Source organism: Leucopleurus acutus, assembly GCF_964270905.1.
Source record: "Leucopleurus acutus genome assembly, chromosome: 21".
In the NCBI taxonomy this organism is placed as follows: Eukaryota; Metazoa; Chordata; class Mammalia; order Artiodactyla; family Delphinidae; genus Leucopleurus; species Leucopleurus acutus.
The window spans coordinates 5,572,702-5,594,974 of NC_139163.1; the positions used below are offsets into that span (position 1 = coordinate 5,572,702).

Genomic DNA, 22,273 nt, shown 5'->3' on the forward strand with positions numbered 1-22,273 from the left:
CCACCAAATTTTCCCCCCTTGGTGTGCATATGTTTGTTCTCTGCATCTGTGTCTCTATTTCTGCCTTGCAAACTGGTTCTTCTCTACCATTTTTCTAGATTCCACATACATGTGTTAATATATGATATTTGTTCTTCTTTTTCTGACTTACTTCATTCTGTATGACAGTCTCTAGGTCCATCCACGTCTCTACAAATGACCCAGTTTCGTTCCTTTTTATGGCTGAGTAATATTCCATTGTATATATGTGCCACATCTTCTTTATCCATTCCTCTGTTGATGGGCATTTAGGTTGCTTCCATGTCCTGGCTATTGTAAATAGTGCTGCAGTGAACATTGGGGTGCATGTGTCTTTTTGAATTATGGTTTTCTCAGGGTATGTGCCCAGTAGTGAGATTGCTGGGTCATATGGTAGTTCTATTTTCAGTCTTTTAAGGAACCTCCATACTGTTCTCGATAGTGGCTGTATCAATTTACATTCCCACCAACGTGCAAGAGGGTTCCCTTTTCTCCACACCCTCTCCAGCATTTGTTGTTTGTAGATTTTCTGATGATGGCCATTCTGACTGGTGTGAGGTGATACCTCATTGTAGTTTTGATTTGCATTTCTCTAATAATTAGTGATGTTGAGCATCTTTTCATGCGCCTCTTGGCCATCTGTATGTCTTCTTTGGAGAAATGTCTATTTAAGAGTTTACATTTGTGTCCCAAATTTAGCTTTTAAAACTGTCAGAACATGATCTAACGTCCTAGTATTTCAGAATATCTTGAAAAGTTTATTCACACCTGTGACTTGTATGATTATGTAGATTTCGATCAAATTCCCTCTTAGATGTCAACTTTCCATTTTGAAGTATCTAAAAGTAATAAGGTTTCTCTCCTGTAGAAGTGCTCTGTCTCTCCGATGATTTCCAGTGTCCTTCTTTGAAGCTTTTGCAACCTTAGTATCACTTTATCACTGAGGATTGGCAACCAGACTAAACATAGATCCCCATGTTTTCAGATACGCTAACGTTGTTAAAACGGGAATAGAATGGCTCCTGGGAATAGAATTACCCTCTTTCATTTCCCATGTCCTTCTTACAAGGGTTCAAACTTCATTTTAGCCTTTGTGGATAGTAATAGCATGCCATCTCCAATCTGTAATCTATCTCAGATACTTTTTCTGAGACATGTTTGGAGTTCATTATCTTCTGTGAAATAATTTTCTTTTTTTCCTTATTGTTTTATCAATACCGCTTTCTTTAAAACTTCTGCCTACTCGCAGAGCCCGATGATATCCCGCAATTGATCTAATCCACCTTTTTATTTACACTAGGCAAGATGCTAGATGCTTCTATATGTCTGGAGATTTCACCATGAGTTCTTATTTATACAATCATAGATACCCAGCATTTAAATGATTCTGTGCCAAACATATTCACTTCACTGTGCATATTTTAATGAAATCATACAGCTGTGCATAATCGATGCAATCTTTCGTCCCTTATTTTCTCCAGTAAATAAACTGAAACATTTTCTTTCAATTCCATAGAGTCACTTTAGAAAACTACTTATACTTTTGATGTATTTAAAATTTATGTGTTCTGCAGGCCACACACACCTCAGTTGACTAAGTATGTGGTTATGGTCAAATGCAATGGCTTCTTTTCCCCCCGCTGCACTGGAAATTCGCTTATTACCCCCCATGGACTATAGAAAGCCTTCTTAAAGTATTCTTGGGAATTCCATATGCAAGCTACATTTTAAACTAATAAGTTTTTCACTGCCCATTGTAAGAGGTGCAGTGGTGGACCTGTTGAATAACAGGTGTATGTACTCAGAGTACACGACATAGTGTAGGAGACAGACATAGGAAGAGGCCATCAGAAGACCAGAGGTCCAAGATTGTTAAGACCAAAAATGTCCCAATTCTTATAAGAAAGCATCCCATGTTTGTTTTACAATAACAAAAGAAAAGTGCAAAGCCAAAAATTCAAAAGTTTAAAATTGAAGTTTCTTTTAGAAACAAAAATTAATATTTACTTTCACTGTGTGGCTCGTGTAGGTCCTTGCACTCCCCTTATGGGTACCAGTGAGGGCAGAGAGCCAGTGGTTCATGAAAATTGGCTCCTGTAAATATGCTGGACTCCATAAGCCCCTTCCTGGACTACCTTTAAGGTTTTCTCACCACCTAGGAATGTTTCCCCCGTACAAATAGCCTCGGCTAAGTGTACCCCGAGTTCCAGGTTTACTGGGAGTGCCTGGCCTCCTTTGTGGTGATATAATATGCCCAAAGCTCACATACCACCCTGCCCTTTCATGTTAGTCCTAGACTCTGAATCAAAGAACGCTAGAGCCAGAAAACAACCATCTTCTCCAAGCTCCTCATTTTATAGAAAAGGAAACTGAGTTATCATTGTGCTATTTGCACCAGGTCACATAGTTCCAAGGATTAGAAATCAATCCAAGATAAGGAAAAGATATTCCCGGTATTCATTCGTGATAACTTTGAAGTAAATATTGGCAATGAAATGCAACAGCAGATATGAACACGGGAAATTATCTTACTCATGAGATGTTTTCTTCTCTTACTCAGCTTGTTATAAGAAGGCAGTACCCCCAATAATTTTTTTTTCTGTGTATACCAACAGAAGGTAGACCCTGATAATAGTGATTGAAAAATATAGATAATAGAATCTGTGACCATTTTTCCTCTAGACCAACCTCAGTAGGTTAATACCATGTAACAGGATCACCAGCTCAGTTAATCCCTGGTGCCCTGGCATGGTTCAGCCACTGCTCTTGACTCAGTCGTGGACCACGTTCCCACTTCAGTTTTACGCGCCAGCAAAAAATACCAGGCACGTGTTTGGTTTTTCCTCTCTCCAGCTACCCTTTCCTCTGCCTTTTAGGGTGAAAACTCTCAGCTGTACTTAAATTGACTGCTGACGTCTTTTGGTCTAGAAATGACCTCCAGAAAAAATCACAATGGAGAGCTATGCCTATATTAATAGGAAGACTGTGATTCTGTACGGAAGCCAATTCTAAACTTAGATCCTTACAAGATGAAAACATGAGCTAGCTACCAGCTGACCCTAAGGCACACACACTATTTATTTCTGAGAATGGAGGAGACAATGCTCTCTGGTCACCGGCCACGATTGAGCTTTCTGGCTGCAACGGTGTTTATTGCTATCATCGACAGGCGATTCTACTTTGGATTGATTCGTATCAATAGATATTTCAAATAGGCTCTCATGTTTTAAAGACAGGGCTGTTTCTATTCTGTTTTGGACTAGGAAAGGCAATTTAACACGTTTTTACTTTCTGTGTCACTCAGGTAGTTAAATACTCAGCTGGCAGCAGCTGAGTTTCCACTTTAAAAATAGAAAAGCTACTGCCTTTCTGACCCGGTCCCACCCCTACCGGCCCTGCTCCCCGTGTTTCTGAATAGAGTTCAATGTGGAGGCCATCCTCCAGTCAGCACACAGGAATCTCTGTGAAAGCCCAAAGGGAAGGGAAAAAGTAGTTAGAAATCCAGCCGCTGACCTTTTTGTTCTGGCTGGAGCCCTTGCACTGTGACATCTGGTTGTCTGGGCAGAAACGTCGTCCCCACTATGCCCACAGACAGTGCTGTTGAAGGGAACTGCATTAAGCAGACCCTCCCGAGTGTAGAAGGATGCTCTTCTGAGCGAAAAGCTAGCTGGAGTATTCTGACCAGTCAAGGTTAGTAGAGCAGCCATTGCAAGTCTGTTAGTGTCCTGAAATAAACGATATTGACCTGTTTTTGCAAATACTAACTTGAAGCTGTGGGTGCTTTCCAGAATGCGGACTCTGACATGTAAACGTGTGGCATGGCAAAGGGCTGCACTGTATCTTCACCTTTTAGCGTGTGGAAAATGCACCCGTGGACTCTTCCTTATGACTGTGCAGTAAACACTGGGTTGTTTACCTTTCTGGTTCAGCAGGTGTTTCTAAGTTGATGTGGGAGCAAGGAAAGCTGCTATTAAGCAGGAAAAGACTGTTGCCAAGCAACTAAATCTGGAAATTTCGGATCATTTAAATTGAACTATAAAGTAGGAGGGTGATGTAGGCAAAAAAAATGAATAGAACCACTTCCCTAAAGCACCCTGGCGTGAAGCTTTTAATTTTAATACTAGAAACATAGGAAAGCTATCGAGGAGAATAAGCACAGTACCAAAAAGCAGCTGTGTAAGGAGATTCTTTTTTGAAAGAATAAGTGTCAACTTTTGTAGAACATCAATATGGTCGATGATAGACTTAAAGGTTGGAAATACAGGTTTAGACATAAAAGTGACCCCCTACTCCCCACAGTGTAAGAGCTGTATTTACTATATAATGGTTGGGGCCTGATGAATATTATTTAGAAATTGTTATAAATTTAGAAAACATGCAAAACAAATTTTTAAGTAGGATAAAACACTGTCATTCCTTTAAAAGACCGAGAAAGCAACTTGATTCTTCCCCCTCACCCCTGACCCCAAAGTACATTTCCTTTTAATTTCTCTTTAACATTAAGATTGTCAGTAAAGATTAGGAACAAATTAGCATAGATAAAAAGAGGGTGACTACAAAGACAAGTTAATGATTCAACAAGTGTTTATTGAGTACTTACTATGTTCTGGGCACTGTGCCGGCTGCAGGGAAGCAGTAATAAATAGTCTCATCATTCTCAGACTCTTTAAAGATCCAGGAGGAGTGCAGGCAATTATTGTAGGAAGATTATTCTGCCATTTCCTACGTGAAGAGTCAGTTATCTAAATATGTGCTTAACCAGAGTTATGAGCAACAGAGTTGGATACGGTGGTAAAAAATTTAAAACTAAGTAAACTCATTCACCTGGATGAGCCTCACACGCCTTCACTGAAGATAGACTCCAGAAGAAGTTGAAAATAAGCTTTAAAATTATGTTAAAAATCTAATTTTCTGTAAAGGAGATGTAGTTTTAGACAATCCTCTTTGACACAGCTTAAATATATTGAAAATAGAACAAAACAAGAAATGGTCCGTGCTTCAATTTAAAAAAAAAAGAAAATGTCTTGGCAAACATTCATTAGATTTAATTCAAATTTTTCCAGCCTGTTAATGAGAATGTAAATAGGTCCAGTCTTGCTGGGGGTAATTTATGACATGTATAGAAATTTTAAGAATTTACCCTAAGAAGATAATTAGACACATTCACAAAGATAAGAAATAATGTTGACTCCTCCAAACTAAAAGCCACCTAAACATCATTTAGTAGGGGATTAACTAAGTAAATATAGTGTACCTATACAATGACATACAATTCTACAATATTTTAAATGACTAATTTATATCATTTAAAATAGTATAAAATTATATTTTGTGCAGTGGAACAATGACCATTTGATATCTATAAATGAAAACAAAAGGTTAAAAGCAATATGAGTAGTATGGTTGCATCTTGATTAAAAATTGTAAATTTAGAAAAAAAGTTGGGAAGGATGTACAACAAATGTTTGTAATGGTTATATTTGGAAAATGGCATTATGATTTTTTGTGTGTTTTACAATGTATTTATTGTCCTATTTAACGTACCACTTTTATAATTAGATAAGAATACAGCTATTGTTGCTGTATTGCTATATTGTTGCTACTACTTCAAATATACATTATTATTATTATTATTATATGAAAATGTAGAAAACAGAATTCCACAGTTCTTTTCACTCTCAGGAGGTAACTCTTCGCTTGTTGAATTAGTTAGTTAGTTATAATATTTCTTATGGGCTCATTATGGATTAACAGCCCACACAGTACACTATGAGTTCTGGGGTTGAAGAGAAACTGTTGTATCATAAAATTTCATTGAACATTCCAAAGAACCAAATGTGTTTCCTGCTTTGTCAGTTACTGATTATAACTTGAGGCAAATCATTTAATCTCTGTCTTAGTCTGCCCAGGCTGCCATAACAAAATACCATAGACTGGGTGGCTTAAAGAACAGAAATTTATTTTCTCACAGTCTAGGGGCTGGAAAGTCCAAGCTCAAGATGCCAGCATGGTCAGACTTTGGTGAGCGCTATTTTCCTGGCTTTAGAAAGCCGCCTTCTCACTGTGCCTGATCATGGAAGAGAGACAGAGACAGAGACAGAGAGATCTTTCTTTTTTTATAAGGCCACCAACCCTATTGGATTAGGGCCCCATCCTCATGACCTGATTTAACCCAATTACCTCCTACAGCCCTATCTCCAAACACACATTGAATGTGAAGGCTTCAACTTAGAAATTTGGGGCACACAATTCAGTCCTGTTTTAATCCATTCAGGCTGTCATAACAAAATACCACAGATAGGGTAGTTTATCAACAACAGAAATTTATCTCTGTCAGTTCTGGAGCCTGGAAGTCCCAGACCGAGTGCCTGCATGGTCATGTTCTCACGAAGACCCTCTTCCTGGCCCATTGCTAGCACCTTCTCACTGTGTCCCCACATGGTGAGGGGGCTGAGGATCTCTCTGGAGCCCCTTCTGTAAGGCACTGATCCCATACGTGAGGGCTCCACCCTCATGGCTTAAGCACCTCCCAAAGTCTCCATCTCATAACACCATCACATTGGGCACTAGGGTTTCAACATGGTAACTTTGGGGTGACACATTCAGTCCATAGCACTTTGAATCTCCATACAATGAAAATAATAATTTTATTAAGTTTTAGCAAGTTTTATTAAGGGCATGCTTTGTGTCAAACACTTCTCACCTGGGGCCCATTGACCCTTACAACAACTAGAAAATGTAGATATTATCGCCCCCATTTTATAGATGAGCAAACTGAAATTTAAAGAAATTTACCGAGTTGCATTAGCAAATATGTGGTAGTCAGAGGTCCAGTCTAGACATTCCTTCCTGCACAGCCCGTTCTTTAACCCCACTACACAGCTCCCCATGGCCTCTCAGACAGGGTTCTTGTGAGGATCGATGTGATTATGTCTGAGAAAGCAGAAAAAGCCCGAAGTAGAACAGCTGTGAGTGAGACTGTGATTTAAGAAAATCCGAGTTTGCAGACTCTGTACTAGCCGTGTTGGAAGGAGCAGAGGATTACAGGAGGAGAATGGGGCACTCTTGTTGGGGCTATCCGTGGGATTTGGGGAGGAGGAAGCTTTTGAGCTGGGTTTTGCAAGATGGGTGGGATGGAACTTAGGGAGAAGGCCGTTCTAGTCTGGGGAGAAAGAATCTGACTCCAGGAGCTGACATGGTCAAAAACGGCAGCCTTCTGTAGCTTCCGGATTAAATCTGGCCTCAAACTCCATCCCCCAAGCTTCCTTGGGATGCCGTCTTTGCAGCCACATCTCCTGCCATCCTCTCCCTTAGACCTGGCGCAGAGGCTGGAGCTGAATCCAGCCCCATGAGGGAGGCACAGCCGGCCTTCAGCCCACGCGCTTCCCCCGATGAACCCATTGTTCAAGCCCCTTGTATCCCTTGAAAAAGGTCCAGCAAACCAGCTGCCTCCACGCCAGACTAAAGCGTGTAACTCTGTCCTGAAGGTGGGGACACAGGAGCTTAGGGCCCATCTGGTTCCTGTGTCTTATCAGCGCTCGGGCGCAGCCAGGGCGTGGACCTGGGTTCCTGCCCTCACTCAGGGCCAGCACAGTACACTCTGTCTCTTGCCCTCTGCCTCTCCCTCTGTCTATTCCTATCCCTCCTCGTTCCTCACAAGCCCCTCCCCCTCTTTATTCTTCTTCCTCGTCTTTTCTCTCTCCTTCTCACCCTAAGGTACCTCCCCCCTCCCACCCACGCAACCAGGAGCCTAACTCTTCACTTAAGAGAAGCTATCTTCAAGCCACTTCTCCTATTTGGACTTCATCGGCCCCTGGAAGCAGGGCAGGAAAAACAAGAAGCAAAGCACAGATACACCTCAACAAGTCACTCTGAGATATGAAAAAGAGAATTGAGTTGGGGGGAAGATGATAGAAAAAGGAAGGAAAAGAAATGCACAACCGTCCAGTTTAGCTTAAATGAGGGTATGTGAAGGTCAGTGGTAGAACATAAAACAAAGCGGAAGATCTAATCCATATTGTAGGTAACCTTTACTTCCAGGATCAGAATGTTAGACTATATTCAGTGGGGGACAGGGGGCAGTAACGTTTTTGAGCCTGAGAACGACAAGATTCCAGAGGGGTTTTCAGGGCAGCCACATGCTGCTGTGAAGATGGAGCATGTGTGCCCAGAGCAGGGGGGCTTCGCTGCCCCAGGAGAGGGGCGCCGTTTTCAATTTCCCAAAAGGCACTCTATGGGCTAGCTAGCCAGAACGCTAGGCGCTTTTGGAAGTTTAATTCTGTGGCAGCATTCAGGCAAGATTGGTGAGATAGAGACTGGTGTCAGGAAAACCATCTGGAAGGGTAGAGTCCAAACTGAATTCAGGAGGACGCAGACCATACTTCATTCATCTCTGTGTATCTCCAACACCCAGAAGGGTCAGAATTGCCTGGTAGGTGAATCACCATTTAATGAATGAATAAATGGCGGATGAACGTGAGGCACAAGATTATTGCTTAAGGAAGTACTCTCAGGGCCCATTGATGGGGACAGCGAGAGGCCTGGCACGGTTTAAGAACCAATGAATTTAGGAGCCAGAGCACCCCAGCTCTAAAGAGCCTCTACAACCCACATGACTGTGCACATTCATCCATCAGTAGATGTCATTAACGTGGCAGGTACTGGGGATACGGCAGTGAGCAAACTGCATTTCTAAGATCTGGTAATAAGCGCTATGAAGAAAGACACAGCAGGGAAGTGAGACAGAAAGAGTGCTGGAGAGGGGCCGGAGAGGACATTCTCACAGTCAAGGAAGGGCTGTCCCATGAGGCGCTTCCAGTGGAGAGCAGACGTCAGCGATAAGCCATGTGTGTATCTCAGAAAGAAGCCCCGCAGGCAGAGTCGACAGAAGCACAGATGGTCTGTTTGTTCAGGGCGGCTGAACTAGGACCGCGGACACAGAGGACGTGTGGACACACCCTCGTAGGTCATAAGGTCCTTGGAGTTTACTGTGGGTGAGAAAGGAAGCCATCGGAGTCTTTCTGACTTTACAAAAAAACCCTCATGTTTAGGACAGACTGTTGGAAGCGCATGGGTGGAAACACACAGACCAGTCAGGAGGCTTTTGCAGTAAGTCAGGCGAGGGTTATGGTGGCTCGGACTAGGGTAGTAGCAGTGGAGGTTATGAGATAATAGTCGAAGCTGGGTTATATTTGAATGGCCAAGGCCAACGGACTTATTGGTGTTTGCCTGTGGGGTGTGAGAAATAGAGACAAATTCAGGGTCACACAAAGGCTTTTGGTCTTGAAGTACCTGGATGATGGAGTTGCCATTTACTGATAGGAGATTTGGGAGGACCACAGCCAGGGTTCAGTCTGGGGCATGTTAAGTTGCATTGTCTGTTTAGATATCTAAGCGGAGACGTTGAAGAGCCAGCTGGAAATACACGTCTTGAATTTAGAGGAGAGAGCTGGTCTGGAGATATAAATTTGGGATGATCACCATGTCGATAATATTTTTATCAGTGGGACTAGAAGAGATCCCCCCAAGAGCGAGTGTAGATTGATGCAAGAGCTTGCAATGAGGATCCGTGAAAAATAAAAGTACTACGAAGAAGTACCTTGTTTAATAATAACTGCCTCCCTGCAAAAAAAGCACAGGAAATAGTCAGTACATATGAAGTTCCCCTGAAAACTGCTGTACTTAAGTTGAAGACCATATTATTAGTGCCAGGTGACAGGAGGAAAGCTAACACCATTGAAAGCAATCGAGAAGCAAAAAGGAATAGCTGGTTTTGAGAGAAAGGTGATGAATTTGCTTTTAGAAATGTCTTGAGATGCCATCAAAATATCTACGTGAAGGTCAAGTCAGTTCTGTAATGTGTCACTAAAGTGTGCAGGGGAGTCCAGGGAAGAGCTCTAGTTGGGAGCGCTATCCCTGTGCATGTGATGATTGTCTCTGAATTGTGACCATTTCCTACCCACTTATATCTCCTACAGGTATATGTAAGAGGAATAAGGTGAGCTAAAGCTTTGTTATCTTAAACGAGGTAAACTGCTCTATCTCCTGTTGAGAAGATGTAGTGAAAAGCTCATGGGACACATATACGGAGGTACCTGTTTAATATAGAATTAGGTTTGTCATATTTGAAACGTGTTTAGTACAAACGTGCTAAGTACCTTCACGTTCATTACAACCCTATGATGGAGATAGAATTATCCTTCCCTTTATGGTTGAGAAAACTGAGGTTCAGAAGCTTAAACAACTACCAAAGCTCCCATAACTAGTGTCTGTGCTGGACTCTGAACCTTCTCTCTTGATTTTGGATATTCATGGGGGAAACCACTATCTTCACTTTGTTGAAAATCTAGTCTTTTTTCTTGAGATAAACCACAGCGAGGTTTTCACTTATCTGTGGTTTTTTTTCCTGTTCGGGCCCATACCCTGTCTTCTTATAAGATCAGGAGGGGCTCCTAGACCGTGAACAGGAAATCAGTCAGAGCAAGTGGCACATCCGTGCAAGTCAGTACATGTACCTGGGGTTCCCAAGGCACAGCTCGCTCTGGTGGTTTCAGATCCGGACTTGCACTGTTCTTAGGAAATGAAAGACAAGCACATGTTCTGAGAATGGAAAGACAAGGACGGTCTCAATCTCTGAAGAGACGGGTTTTGGCAACATGTCACTTCCCCACTAACCAACCACGTCCTCCAGGATTTATGTGGCTCTGTTAATCTGCTAAACAGGAAAGTACCCAGTAAGGGTCAGTACATCCCTGGTGATTTTAAAAGTGTTTTATAAACTTGTGAATAGGGATGGGTCAGATGTTGTTGAACCTGAAGCTTAGCCACATCTTCGGATCTTCTTTAAGACAAATAACGCAAAACTGCATACAGAGTCCTAGAAAGTGGCCGCGAAAGTGATGGGTTCTGAACTTCACGGTAAATCCAGGTCCACCATGAGGAGGACTGTTGATTTAAGATCGACAGTCTGTCAAGTGTATTAGCGTTTTGCACTCTGATTCATATATGAAGATGTCATTGTAATCCCCTATTTGTGATAACTGTCCTGACTTTCCCGTTTGGGACCACTGAGGAAAACTGGGTGTGACCCAAACCCAGAGTGCCATCTGCACCACTGCTAAGTCTGCTTTCCTATGAGTCTTGCTTCCACTTCTGCAGACGGGGCCAGGATGGAGAGAAGGCAGAGACTTTCTGAAAACTGAAATGGTTTCATCATAGCCCCGAGCAGAGATCTAAGTGTAATGTTTTTATTTCATTGCACAGCACATACTGTGAGGAGAAAACAAAATGAGTTAGGAACAGCCAGCTTCTCAAAGAGCAGTGAGTAATAAGAAAAGGCAATTTTGAAAAGAAATCAGATTTTTCAAAAGCTGTTTTTCTTTCTGGAGGTGAAAGGTCATGTTACAAGGAGCTTAGAGCTCCATAAAATGGCCGAACAGAGCCAGCACATGGCAAGTGATTTTTTTGCTGTTGTTAATGCTGATTGGAAAACGACATGAGTTGGATTTACCTCAACAGTGGCTGGCTTGAAGTACCCTGGGGAGATGGTGATTTAGGTATGGTACAGACCCCCAGCAATCTGTAAATACCTAAGAACGTAAATGTTTTGCTCTGGTAAGGTGATGTTTACAGAGCAGGGCAGGCTTTCTCCCTGTAAATGATATACCAGATGCCTGGGAGCCCGTGTTGTTTCTAAATATAGGCGGTCACCTCCACTGTTGCTGCAGTGAGACCGTAACCGTAGACATTAGGTTAGCTGGTGAAAGTTACAGGTATTTTGTAAAACAATTTTCACACTGGATGATTTATCCTAAGGAGTTAAACTTTATCCTAAGGAGTTAAACTGAACATTTTTTAAAAATCTTAGATACCCAATTTAAAGTCTAACAAGATTGTAAAGTTAAAAAGTTGCTGCAAATGAAGATGTTTATCTTCTGTTTGGTCTTGAGAAAGCTTATAAATCTTTCTACTATAAAGCATATCCGCGTTGAAAGGTAAGATATTTAATATTGAACACATTTGAATGGAAATTTGCAGTTGCTAACTTTCAGATATTGAAAGGGAGAAACAGGGAGGGGTGAAGATTTAGTTCAGAGCGGACACTGGAGCATGATGTATCCTTTGATTCTCACATGTTACCAGATTAATTATAGAAATTCATCTGAGGAATTATAAGGAAGAAAATGAGAGGGGGGTGCTTGGGAGTTAAGCAAGCAGAATTCAAAACAAAAACTTTTTTTTTTTTCATTGACCTCAAGCATGTGCTATAAATTACTCCTTTACTGGACTGATATGACTTTATTTCTTATACCTTACTTAGGAAAGAAACATACAGCAGCAGTGTTGACTGTTGGCTTAAAAACATTTATAAATCATTCAATCGCTTTATATGGTTTATTTAATTAAGTTGATAGCACTGAAAATCATTTTGGTCAATAGATGCTGTTATCTATGGCTTGAGTTTCCCTACTTTTGGAGAAAAAAGGATTGTTCCTTAAAATTCATATTAAAATGTCCCCTGTCGATCAGTTCATATTTAACGAAGAATGCTAGGTATTATTTGTGCAGTTACATGGCAGGCACGCACTTAGCATGCTCATTGCTAATCTGCCCTCAATCCTGTCTCATAGGTAGTGTTTTTCCTATTTTATGGGCAATCTGACTCGCAGAGGGGTTAGGTACTTCCCGAAGACCACCGCCCCAAGCTGGGCTGCAAAGCCAGGACTTCCCGGCCCCTCGGTCTTTTTCCTCCGTGAACTTCTGGGCTCCGACCGCACCCGGTTTCTCACTTCCTTCTGGTTTCCATTTCCTTCTCCTCCTCTCCTGCCCACCTCCTTCTTTAAGGCAGCACAGGCAGCAGGGGTCCTGTTTAAGGCAGGTGGGCAGAGCTGAGTTCATCCCAGGAAGTAGCAGGGCGGTGGCTCTCGGAAGCCTGGTCCCTGCCCGATGGGCCGAGGGAGCCCTCATCCGACACTGTGTGTTCCCGGTGCTTTTCTCACTGACCACCACCCGCCCTCTCCTGGAGATGGTGTGACACTTAACTCCTTGTTCATGCCAGTGAGGTCATATGAAGAGAGATAACAGCAAATGCACCTACAAAAGTCTGGCTTCAGTTTTTCTTCTTCCACTCTAAGGGACTTAAGTCTTGGTGATCAAGAAGATGACAGCGGGGACAGAAAGCTATGTGACAGTCTTGGGGGAGAGCCCGGGCTGTGACGGGATGGTAAATTCAACGAATACTTGCATTTCTTTATTTTGGCCCTGGAGTGGCCTGGTTTCTAAATGGCCCTTTTCCTGCTTTTCTCTCTCTTTTGAACATCTGCAAGCAATGCTGAAATGGTTCAGAAGACTAACGCAGTCGTTTCGGTGGATAAATTGTATGCAAAACAGGAATACCTAGTACCCTCAGCTGCAAATATTGTTAGTTTTGCTGCCCCTTAAATGTCTTCATGATGTACTAGAAAGAAAGAAGTCCAAAATGAATCCAAAGGGCCATTTCTATAGGCTTTTCCCAGTCCCAACATCTGGCTAATTGCTACATTAGCCAGTGACAGCGGAAGAATAGGCGGTGATAGCAAATCGGCATCGTACAATTCAGCAAACAGCTTTCAGAGGTAAATTAAGGATAATGACATTGATTAACCCATTATACAGGAGGGAGCACGTGATCATTATAAATATTATAAATGAATATTTAACTTCAAACATATATTTAAGCGTTGATTACTTAAGACCTTATCAATTTACTACTGCTCTGCTGACTAAACTGAATATAGAGGTTTCACACATGCAGTCTGTTTGGAAAGTTAATATTATAATTTTCTTATTTAAATAGTCGCAATGAAAACTGGTATATGTTCTGAACTCCCCTAGAGTTTCACACTGCCATCAAGTTGTTTAATGATAAAACAGATGTGTATGATTTTTAAAGCATTGAATATTATCTTCGTAGGTGGAACTTGAAACACAGTTGTTCGCCAAAAGAATATTATTTATGGTGGTGACTTCTGCAATTTATTTAGTGAGAACATAATGTTTCAATTTCTTATAAACTACTATTTTGCTGCCAAATTTTATCCTATCAACAAATATTTACTGGGGTGCATTAATTCAATTCTGCTTTTAATAAAGTACAGGAGTGTTGCCCACTGGAAAGAAATAATACACAAAAACTAGTAACAGTAACTCTTTGTTCAGTTGAGAATTCTAAGATCTGGACGTTGGCTTTATTAATCTTCTGGACAAGCAGGAAATACTGCTTGATTGGAAGGCGAAACAACGGCAGCGCAGTTGGAACTATAGGAGCATCAGCTCTGCAGTTAGACTATGTGACTCGTTTTAAATGTTTTCATTTCTTCTACAGCTCTCATTTCCTCAACTTTAAAACAGAAATATGAATTATTTATTAATACATTATTATTAATTAATGTACCTCAAGGAGCTGTGAGAACGAAATGAGATTCATACACACTGCTTAGACCAGTATCACGCACGTAGTAAACACTATTCAACGTCAGCTGTGATTTCCGTCACTCGAAAATCAGCCGTAAGGAAAAGAAAGATTCGTATTTTCAATAATCCCCCATAATATCATTGGATATAAAAAGACTGATGATTGTCAGTTGACTTCTGCCCTCTATACTGGGTTCACTGGGTCATTTCATTAACCTTGTGATATCTGTCCCACATTTTAGCCAGTGGAACTGTTTGGACCTCACTTGTGGCAAAGTTCTACTGTAAGACCATCATACAGAAGCATAGGTATATGTCTGGGCATTTTCAACGGTACGAAGTGTAGGAATAATGAAGTGGTTTCCTGACCTATATAAGCAAGCTTTACACATGCTTTTCATGAAATTTATGTTTCTGACCAACAGCTAAGTGACTTTATTTAAATCGCACTAGGACTGATCAGCAGTTTATTTTGTTTAATTATTTATATTTATTGCATCCTATGGACCCACAAAAAGGTAGTAGACAAGGAGACAGGTATTCGCAAACCGTCACATTACATCGGGAAGACGTTCTGTCTTGTCAGCATTGCTTTACTTTATCAGCCGATGATACCCCGTAAGTGAGTATTTTTCTGATTGGCATAGTCTGTGTGTTTAATCACTCTAAGGTGATCTCTCATGTCCGTTAAATAAAACTGACAGTGCTGGTCTTGCCTACAAGAAAATCACTGTGCACCAACCCAGTATCTTATAAAGTCACCTGGGTGGACCACAGCGGGGGAGGGATGGGAGGGGCAGGTGATGGATGGGCAGGTGCTGGCTGGGTGCTGAGAGGGGCCTGGGAGAGAAGGAAAAGGGGGCTTCTACATGGGAGGGCACTGATTTTCCTAATGGGGAGGGGCCAAAGGCCTGTCAGAAGAGGGGTCACTCACGGGGCGCATGACAGGTCAGGGCTTTATCCACCAGGGCACACGGTTGGAGGCTTTGGTACCTCCATCCGTCCACTGCTGGCACAAGGAGAATCAGTGACCCCGAGCAAGCCCTTGGTGCTCTCAGCAGCATTTCAGACAACGATGAGAAATATCGTATGATATCAGTTATATGCAGAATCTCAAAAAACTGATACAAATGAACTTATTTACAAAACAGACTCAGAGAATGAACTTATGGTTACCAGGGAGAAGGGTGGCGGACAGGGATCTTTGGGGAGTTGGGGACTGACATGTACACACCGCTGTATTTAACATGGGTAACCAACAAGGACCCATTGTATAGCACAGGGAACTCGGCTCACTATTACATAACAGCCTAAATGGGAAAAGAATTCGAAAGAGAAGAGATACACGTATACGTATAACTGAGTCACTTTGCTGCACACCTGAAACTACACTCCAATATAAAATAAAAAGTTAAACCAAAACCCCAGCGACAGTCTGCCCCTCCCAGCTTGTGACACCCCCTTTCTGGGACCCACCTGGCGTATTGCAGTTTCAGGACTTGGAGCTCAGCTCCTTGAGACACTTGCAGCCCCTCACACCGAGGGCAGGCCACCGTCGGGGTGCAGAGAGCAGGGGGACAGCAGGGTGGGCAGGGGTGGGGAGAGGTCGGTGTGCCCGCTGCCGTTCCTGCTGATGGTGCAAAAAGTTGTTTTTCTGGGGTCTGCCTGAAAAACCATGAAACGGGGGCTTCTGGGCAGATCTAGTGACTTTAATCCTTCTCTTCTTTGGAGAGTAATGCAAAAGGTACAGTAGGTCTGGAATAGGCCTATTCCAGAACATGCATCACAGCCCATCGGGGTCCCTTAGATCAGCCTGGAATTTCTGGGACGTGGTGAATCATCCTGGCCACTTCGCTGAACATGGAGCCTCAATAATGTCTCTTCCGCGTGAATTAACTGTATCTCTCAGGGTTTACTCTGACTCACAGATTTTTGTTTTCTTTCTTTTCCGGCAGGTTCCTGGGCAGATCGGTCACCACTTCATGAAGCGGCAAGTCAAGGTCGTCTTCTTGCTCTGAGAACATTATTATCGCAGGTAAAATATAACGTGTAGTTTAAAATATGCCCTCGTCCCATGAGCGCATGAACATTCGTTGCCAATAGTCCTCAACTCAAAATAATAAAATTGCTTAATAAATTTGACTAGTCTTTTTAACTCATATTATTATCCAAGTTCACAGTTTCTCACTTATCTCCAAAACTTCTTTTTCAATATTTTGGTGTAGTCTTAGGTCTTACTGTTTCAGATTTCTCATACCGTATATTTGTTCATTGATAGTCATATTTAAGCAGGAAGTACTTGGAGGTATGTATTATTCATTACACATTTGTAATATGCTTAACTCAGTACGACGTGTACAGCTAATTGCAGCCTTAGTTCAGTCATAAAACATCCAAGAGGAGGTGATCAGACCGGATGCCTAAGCAGTCTTTTTTACATTATGGTGATCTGTAGTATGTTATAGGGATTTGCCTATGAAAGCTACAAAACAATCATTTTTACACCTGTCTGTGCATCAGACTCACCTGAGGAAAAACTGAAAACCACAGATTCCTTATTGAAGTAGAAGGGACTGTGCCTTGGCCAGCGTGATTTAAATGCACACCCAGATCTGGAAGTCCTTTCCCTGGTGCTTCCCAGTATCAGGCAGACAGGAATTTTCTCGGATGACTCCAAGGGAAGGAAGGGCTGTCACCCACTTTAAGCAGCGTTGCCGGGGGCTTGGAGCACCTGGATTCCAGGCTGGCACCTGAGGTGAATCACAACCTGTCTGAGCCTTCTTTTTCTCACCTGTACAGTGAGGATGCAGGTACCCCCTGTGGCCTTCCAGTTCTGGGATAACCCTGTGACTATGTTGTTTGCTCATCACTTGATGAAAAATACAATAAAAACTGCAAAAACGTCACTCACTTCTAAAGGGTAACCTCCCTGAAAGGGTCGTGCAGTTCTTGGAGAGGAGAGGAATCTTAGGATATTTCTCAACACGTAGCTCATGTCCATGGATAGGCCAGCCGAGAGGAGTCAGAGGATGCCCCCAGCCAGGCTTTGTGAGGTGGAATCTTGACCTTCACAGAAGCTTCTGTCACGGGTCACCTTACTGGGCAGCAGCGGGGAATGAGCTCTCCAAGTCTGGCTGCGGGCTAGCCGATTCAAAACCCCCCAAAGGATAATTTAAGGGATCTTAAAAATTGCCACTTGCTAGTGACAGAGATTTGGGGTGATATTTATTTTCTTGCCTTCATTTTAAGATTCTTCGTGTCCATTCTGGTATTATCACAGAGCATGGTAATCTATAAGATGTTACGGGGGTTTGGCCATGAAAATCTTCCTATTATATTGCTTAGAACGATTGTCAATAGACAATGAATTACCAAAAATAGCAAGAAGGCTAGGAATCTCATATCCTAGCAATATTCGATTATTTTAGTCTGATATCGTTAGTTTAATTGGAATAAAAATATTTTAAGTTGTACTTAGTTTTCATTGAATAATAAAATAAAATCAAACATTTCCTATATGCTGGGCATTGTAATCATTATTGCTTTGCATATATCATCTCATTTAATCCTCATGGTAACCCTAAAATTTAGCCATTAGAGTAGTTGTCCAAATTAAAATAATTACTGCATTATGGAGCTTCAAACCCACATCTAACTGACTCTGTATTCAGACCTCTTAACCGCTGACATACAATCTCGTTGATGGGGTTCAGAGCAGTCTGCCCCAAAATACACCCAGATAGCATATTGATTATTTTGAATTAAAGCTATATGAGAAACAGCCAGTATGAAGAGGGACACTCTGCCTCTCCTTTGTCCCCCTGAAATCGGGAAACAAAGCTCCCAGGGGAGGTACCCTCCCCATGCTGGGCATCCTTGTCACCAGAGAAGGCGAACTTGGGGTGGAGGAAGCTGTATAAACAAACTTTACTTACTTTTAAGTTGCTGCTCCAGAAGCCCAAATCCTTTTGTCTCGTCAAATCTTCACAAACAACTGATTCTTTGTTTATAAAATTACGTAAACAGCCTACGTCAGACAACTTCTAGGTCCTATACCTAATGGGGCCTCCATACGTATGAAATTAAACTTGTTTTCCCTCTGTTCATTGGTCTTATGTCAATTTGATTATTCGACCAGCCAAAAGAACCTAGAAGAGTAGAAAAAAGGTTTTTCTCCCCTACGTAGTCGTACCTATTTAGTGACAAAAATTCATGGAGCAACTTAAGACAATTTCTTTTTACCCCAGTCTAGGCTGACCTGAAATTTTATATCCCCCATCAAAACAGGCGATCCAGCCTAGAAACAGTCTTCAGTTCTACAAAACAAAAGACAAAATAGCAATAGCAGCCAAAACAGTTCATAAAGACAAAAAAAAAAAAACATTAAGGAAGCAGAACTTAGAGAAAACATTCAGAATCCTTTGGGCGCACTACGTAAGGCAGCATGGGGTGCAGATAGGATGGTCACAACAGTTTGACTCAGGGATCTGACAGCCGACTGGCTGTGGGCATTTGAACTGGCCGTTCCTCCTAACTAAAACCTGACGTGCCTGAAATTCTCTGATCTTTGATATCACCCTCTAATGACAATTATAGAGAGGATTTTTTCTGACGTTTCGCTCACATTTCAAAATTATTGATGTCACATTTAGGGCTATAATGTCAATGCAGTAACCATAGACCACGTCACCCCGCTACACGAGGCCTGCCTTGGAGATCACGTGGCCTGTGCCAGGACACTTCTGCAAGCTGGAGCTAACGTAAGTGCCTCTGAGAAGCGTTAGCCGTTTCCACATCACCCGGCTGAGAGAATCAAGCAAAGTGCTCAATTTGCTTCTCTTTCCTTCTTCGTAGTTTTCAAAAAATAGGAGAACAAAAATAAAGCTCCCAAATCGCCCCCTTGCCCTCCAAGCAGGCTTTCCAGTCCTTGCAGAGGAATGGGCAGCGTGCTGCGTGATACGGAGTATTCTTCAGGCTATTGGCTGCTTTCGAGATTCTAAATAGCTGTAGATGAACATCGTTATGCCTGTAATGTTTGCTCATCTTTTCAATGATTGTTTTAAGATAAATTCTCAGAAATGGAATTTCCAATTTCAACTGCCATGAGCAAAATGGCTTCACCACAACTGTCATCACTATTACATTTGTACCTTTTTTTTCCTAATTACAGAGTACCTAATCATTGAATCCTTTTTTTTTTTTTTTTTTTTTTTGCGGCACGCGGGCCTCTCACTGCTGTGGCCTCTCCCGTTGCGGAGCACAGGCTCCGGACGCGCAGGCTCAGCGGCCATGGCTCACGGGGCCAGCCGCTCCGCAGCCTGGGGGATCTTCCCGGACCGGGGCACGAACCCGTGTCCCCTGCATCGGCAGGCGGACTCTCAACCACTGCGCCACCAGGGAAGCCCTGAATCCATTTTTGTGTATTTGATTCTCGGGTGTTTTCTTTTTCATGAGTCCCCTAGTTGCACGCCCACTCCTGTGGATTACCTACCACATATTTCCATTTATCCTCGTAGTGTTTAAGCTTTGCTTATGGATATGTGTGAGCTAAACAGCCTTTGTCATCTTTACTGGCCACATGTTCTCGATTATCTGTTCCCAGGTCACGTACCTGTTTTTAAATGCCTGACAGCGAGTGCTGTATGATTCTGTGACTCTCATTCTCAGAGCTCTGGTTTGGTTTAGGTAAATGCGATCACCATAGACGGTGTGACCCCGTTATTCAATGCGTGCTCACAAGGCAGCCCCAGCTGCACAGAACTGCTTCTGGAATATGGTGCCAAACCCCAGCAGGAGTCCTGTCTTCCTTCCCCTACACACGAGGCCGCCAGCAAAGGTACCCGTGACCCCAGCTTAAGTGACAAGGGGAGAAAGCTCTTTCAGCAACATGCGGTGCCCTGTTTATAGTGAATAACTGCAGGGAGAAACCTAGGTGGAGGTGTACGTTTTGCGGGGGGAACAGGTATTCAGGAAACATAAACTCACCTGTACTTTGTGTTGGCAGGTCACCATGAATGTCTGGAAATCCTCATATCCTGGGGCATAGATGTTGATCAAGACATTCCTCATCTGGGAACCCCTCTGTATGTAGCTTCTATGTCTCAGCAGTTCCACTGCATCCGGAAGCTTCTTTACGCTGGTAATTTTCTGTACAACATCTTCCATTCTGTTCGTACACACAAGCAATTATTCAGCTCCCTATTGATTTCTGTAAATAAGCATCTTTAAAAATTACATCGCATGGCTAAAAATGTTCTTATTCTAAGCATTCTCACATATAACTATAAAACCCATAAAAAGAACCTCATTTATGGTAACTCCACTTCACCTCAAAACTCCAAAAGGCATATAAAAGGTCATAAAATTACAATCCTCAAGGGTGAATATAATGGTGCCAAGTATGTTTATCTCTGTGAACAAACCCATCAAAAGAAACGTTAGGGATTGTAACTGATTAGATACCTTTTCTTCCAAGACTTTCCCAGACTTTGTAATCTACCTGAAAAGACTTAATCCCTCTTCACTTACTTGAAACAAACCAGTTCCTCAAGGTTCAGCTTTAGCCCCTGAGAAACTACTCCTAATCTTTTGAGACCATAGTGATCTCTCCCACTATAGAACTGGGAGCCCTTTTAGGATATAAATTATGTCTTTTTTTCCCCATCATCTCTTTTCTGTAGCACAATGCCTCTCACGTGGCAGGTGCTTCAAATATATGTAAAATTAGTAAGCGGATTTCTATGGTTTTTATTATCTATGACACTCATTTGGCCTCTGATATATACGGACATATATTTTTAGTAATCCCTTTCTGCATTACTCACATCATCTTGGCAAAATTATAAACTTCTTCAAGCAGTGTCTGCATCCCTTTACATCTAGTAAGAGTCTTAAACGTGAGTTCTGCTAATAACGGCTGACAGATGGTTATTTTCTGGTTATATTCTCCCATAAATTTGTATAACAGAAGAGTTTATTCTTTATCACCTTCTTTTACTTTGCTAGCAATATTCTTTTCCAAATATTTTATATTGGGTTAAAAAAAACTGGAGAAGTATTGTTAGTAACTGTGGATCGATTGTTATTCTCAGGCTCTGTTCTCCCATAAAACTGATATAACCAACAGAGTTTATGCTTTCTCTATGGAGATTTTGTTATGGAATATAATTTTTCCACTAACTGTTTTACATTTGATTTGAAAATATTGAAAATAATTACATTTATTGAAACTTGACAGTAGCAAGAGGGCCGTAAAGGGACTATTAAAATATACTGCTTCTCATAAGCATCATGGGTTTTACCGATGGTATTGGACAACAGAAATGAGAAGGACTTGATGGATTTTTATTAATAGACATGTCTTGGTGTTGTAACTATTTATGTCCTGGAAAATGGGATTATTATCGTTTACAGTATTAAACAGTATGTATTCATTGCACATGATGACCCCCGTGTACCAGGGGCTTGCACTAAGATAAAACAACTATGTAATAGATAATTTAACATGTAAGAGTATTTTAATATAAGCATTTAAAAACTTGCTTTGTATGCAGAAATATAGTGTGCCTTTCCGTTTAAGAGGCTCAGTGCCCTTATATATTTATTGAATTAAACTACATGGGTGGGAAGTAAGGGGAAAATTTATATACATTTTACCCAGAGAGCTCACCTATCTAGATTCATGAGTTTTCCAAGAAACCAGAGTGCTCTATTGCCTTAAAATAAATGAAAAGAATAAGAGTAATAAGCTCTTGAATAATCCTAAAAACTATCCATGATGATGAAAAGGGATATGAGTCAGCCT

General features: G+C 41.8%; 1 protein-coding gene across 2 annotated transcripts in view; it reads left to right on the forward strand.

Moving 5' to 3' along the window:
- The window catches only part of ASB5 (ankyrin repeat and SOCS box containing 5), a gene marked incomplete at its 5' end in the record, with an annotated part of 50,812 nt that overhangs the window by 25,696 nt on the left and 2,843 nt on the right, over positions 1–22,273 (forward strand). The window contains 5 exons of one of the 2 annotated variants that reach the window (XM_082863721.1): positions 11,465–11,573; positions 16,425–16,504; positions 19,122–19,229; positions 20,155–20,305; positions 20,474–20,608. In XM_082863721.1, coding sequence (XP_082719847.1) covers positions 11,513–11,573; positions 16,425–16,504; positions 19,122–19,229; positions 20,155–20,305; positions 20,474–20,608 — 535 coding nt within the window. Of the gene's footprint in view, positions 1–11,464; positions 11,574–16,424; positions 16,505–19,121; positions 19,230–20,154; positions 20,306–20,473; positions 20,609–22,273 lie in introns of those variants that run through there. The other variant, XM_082863720.1, reaches the window with a different exon arrangement.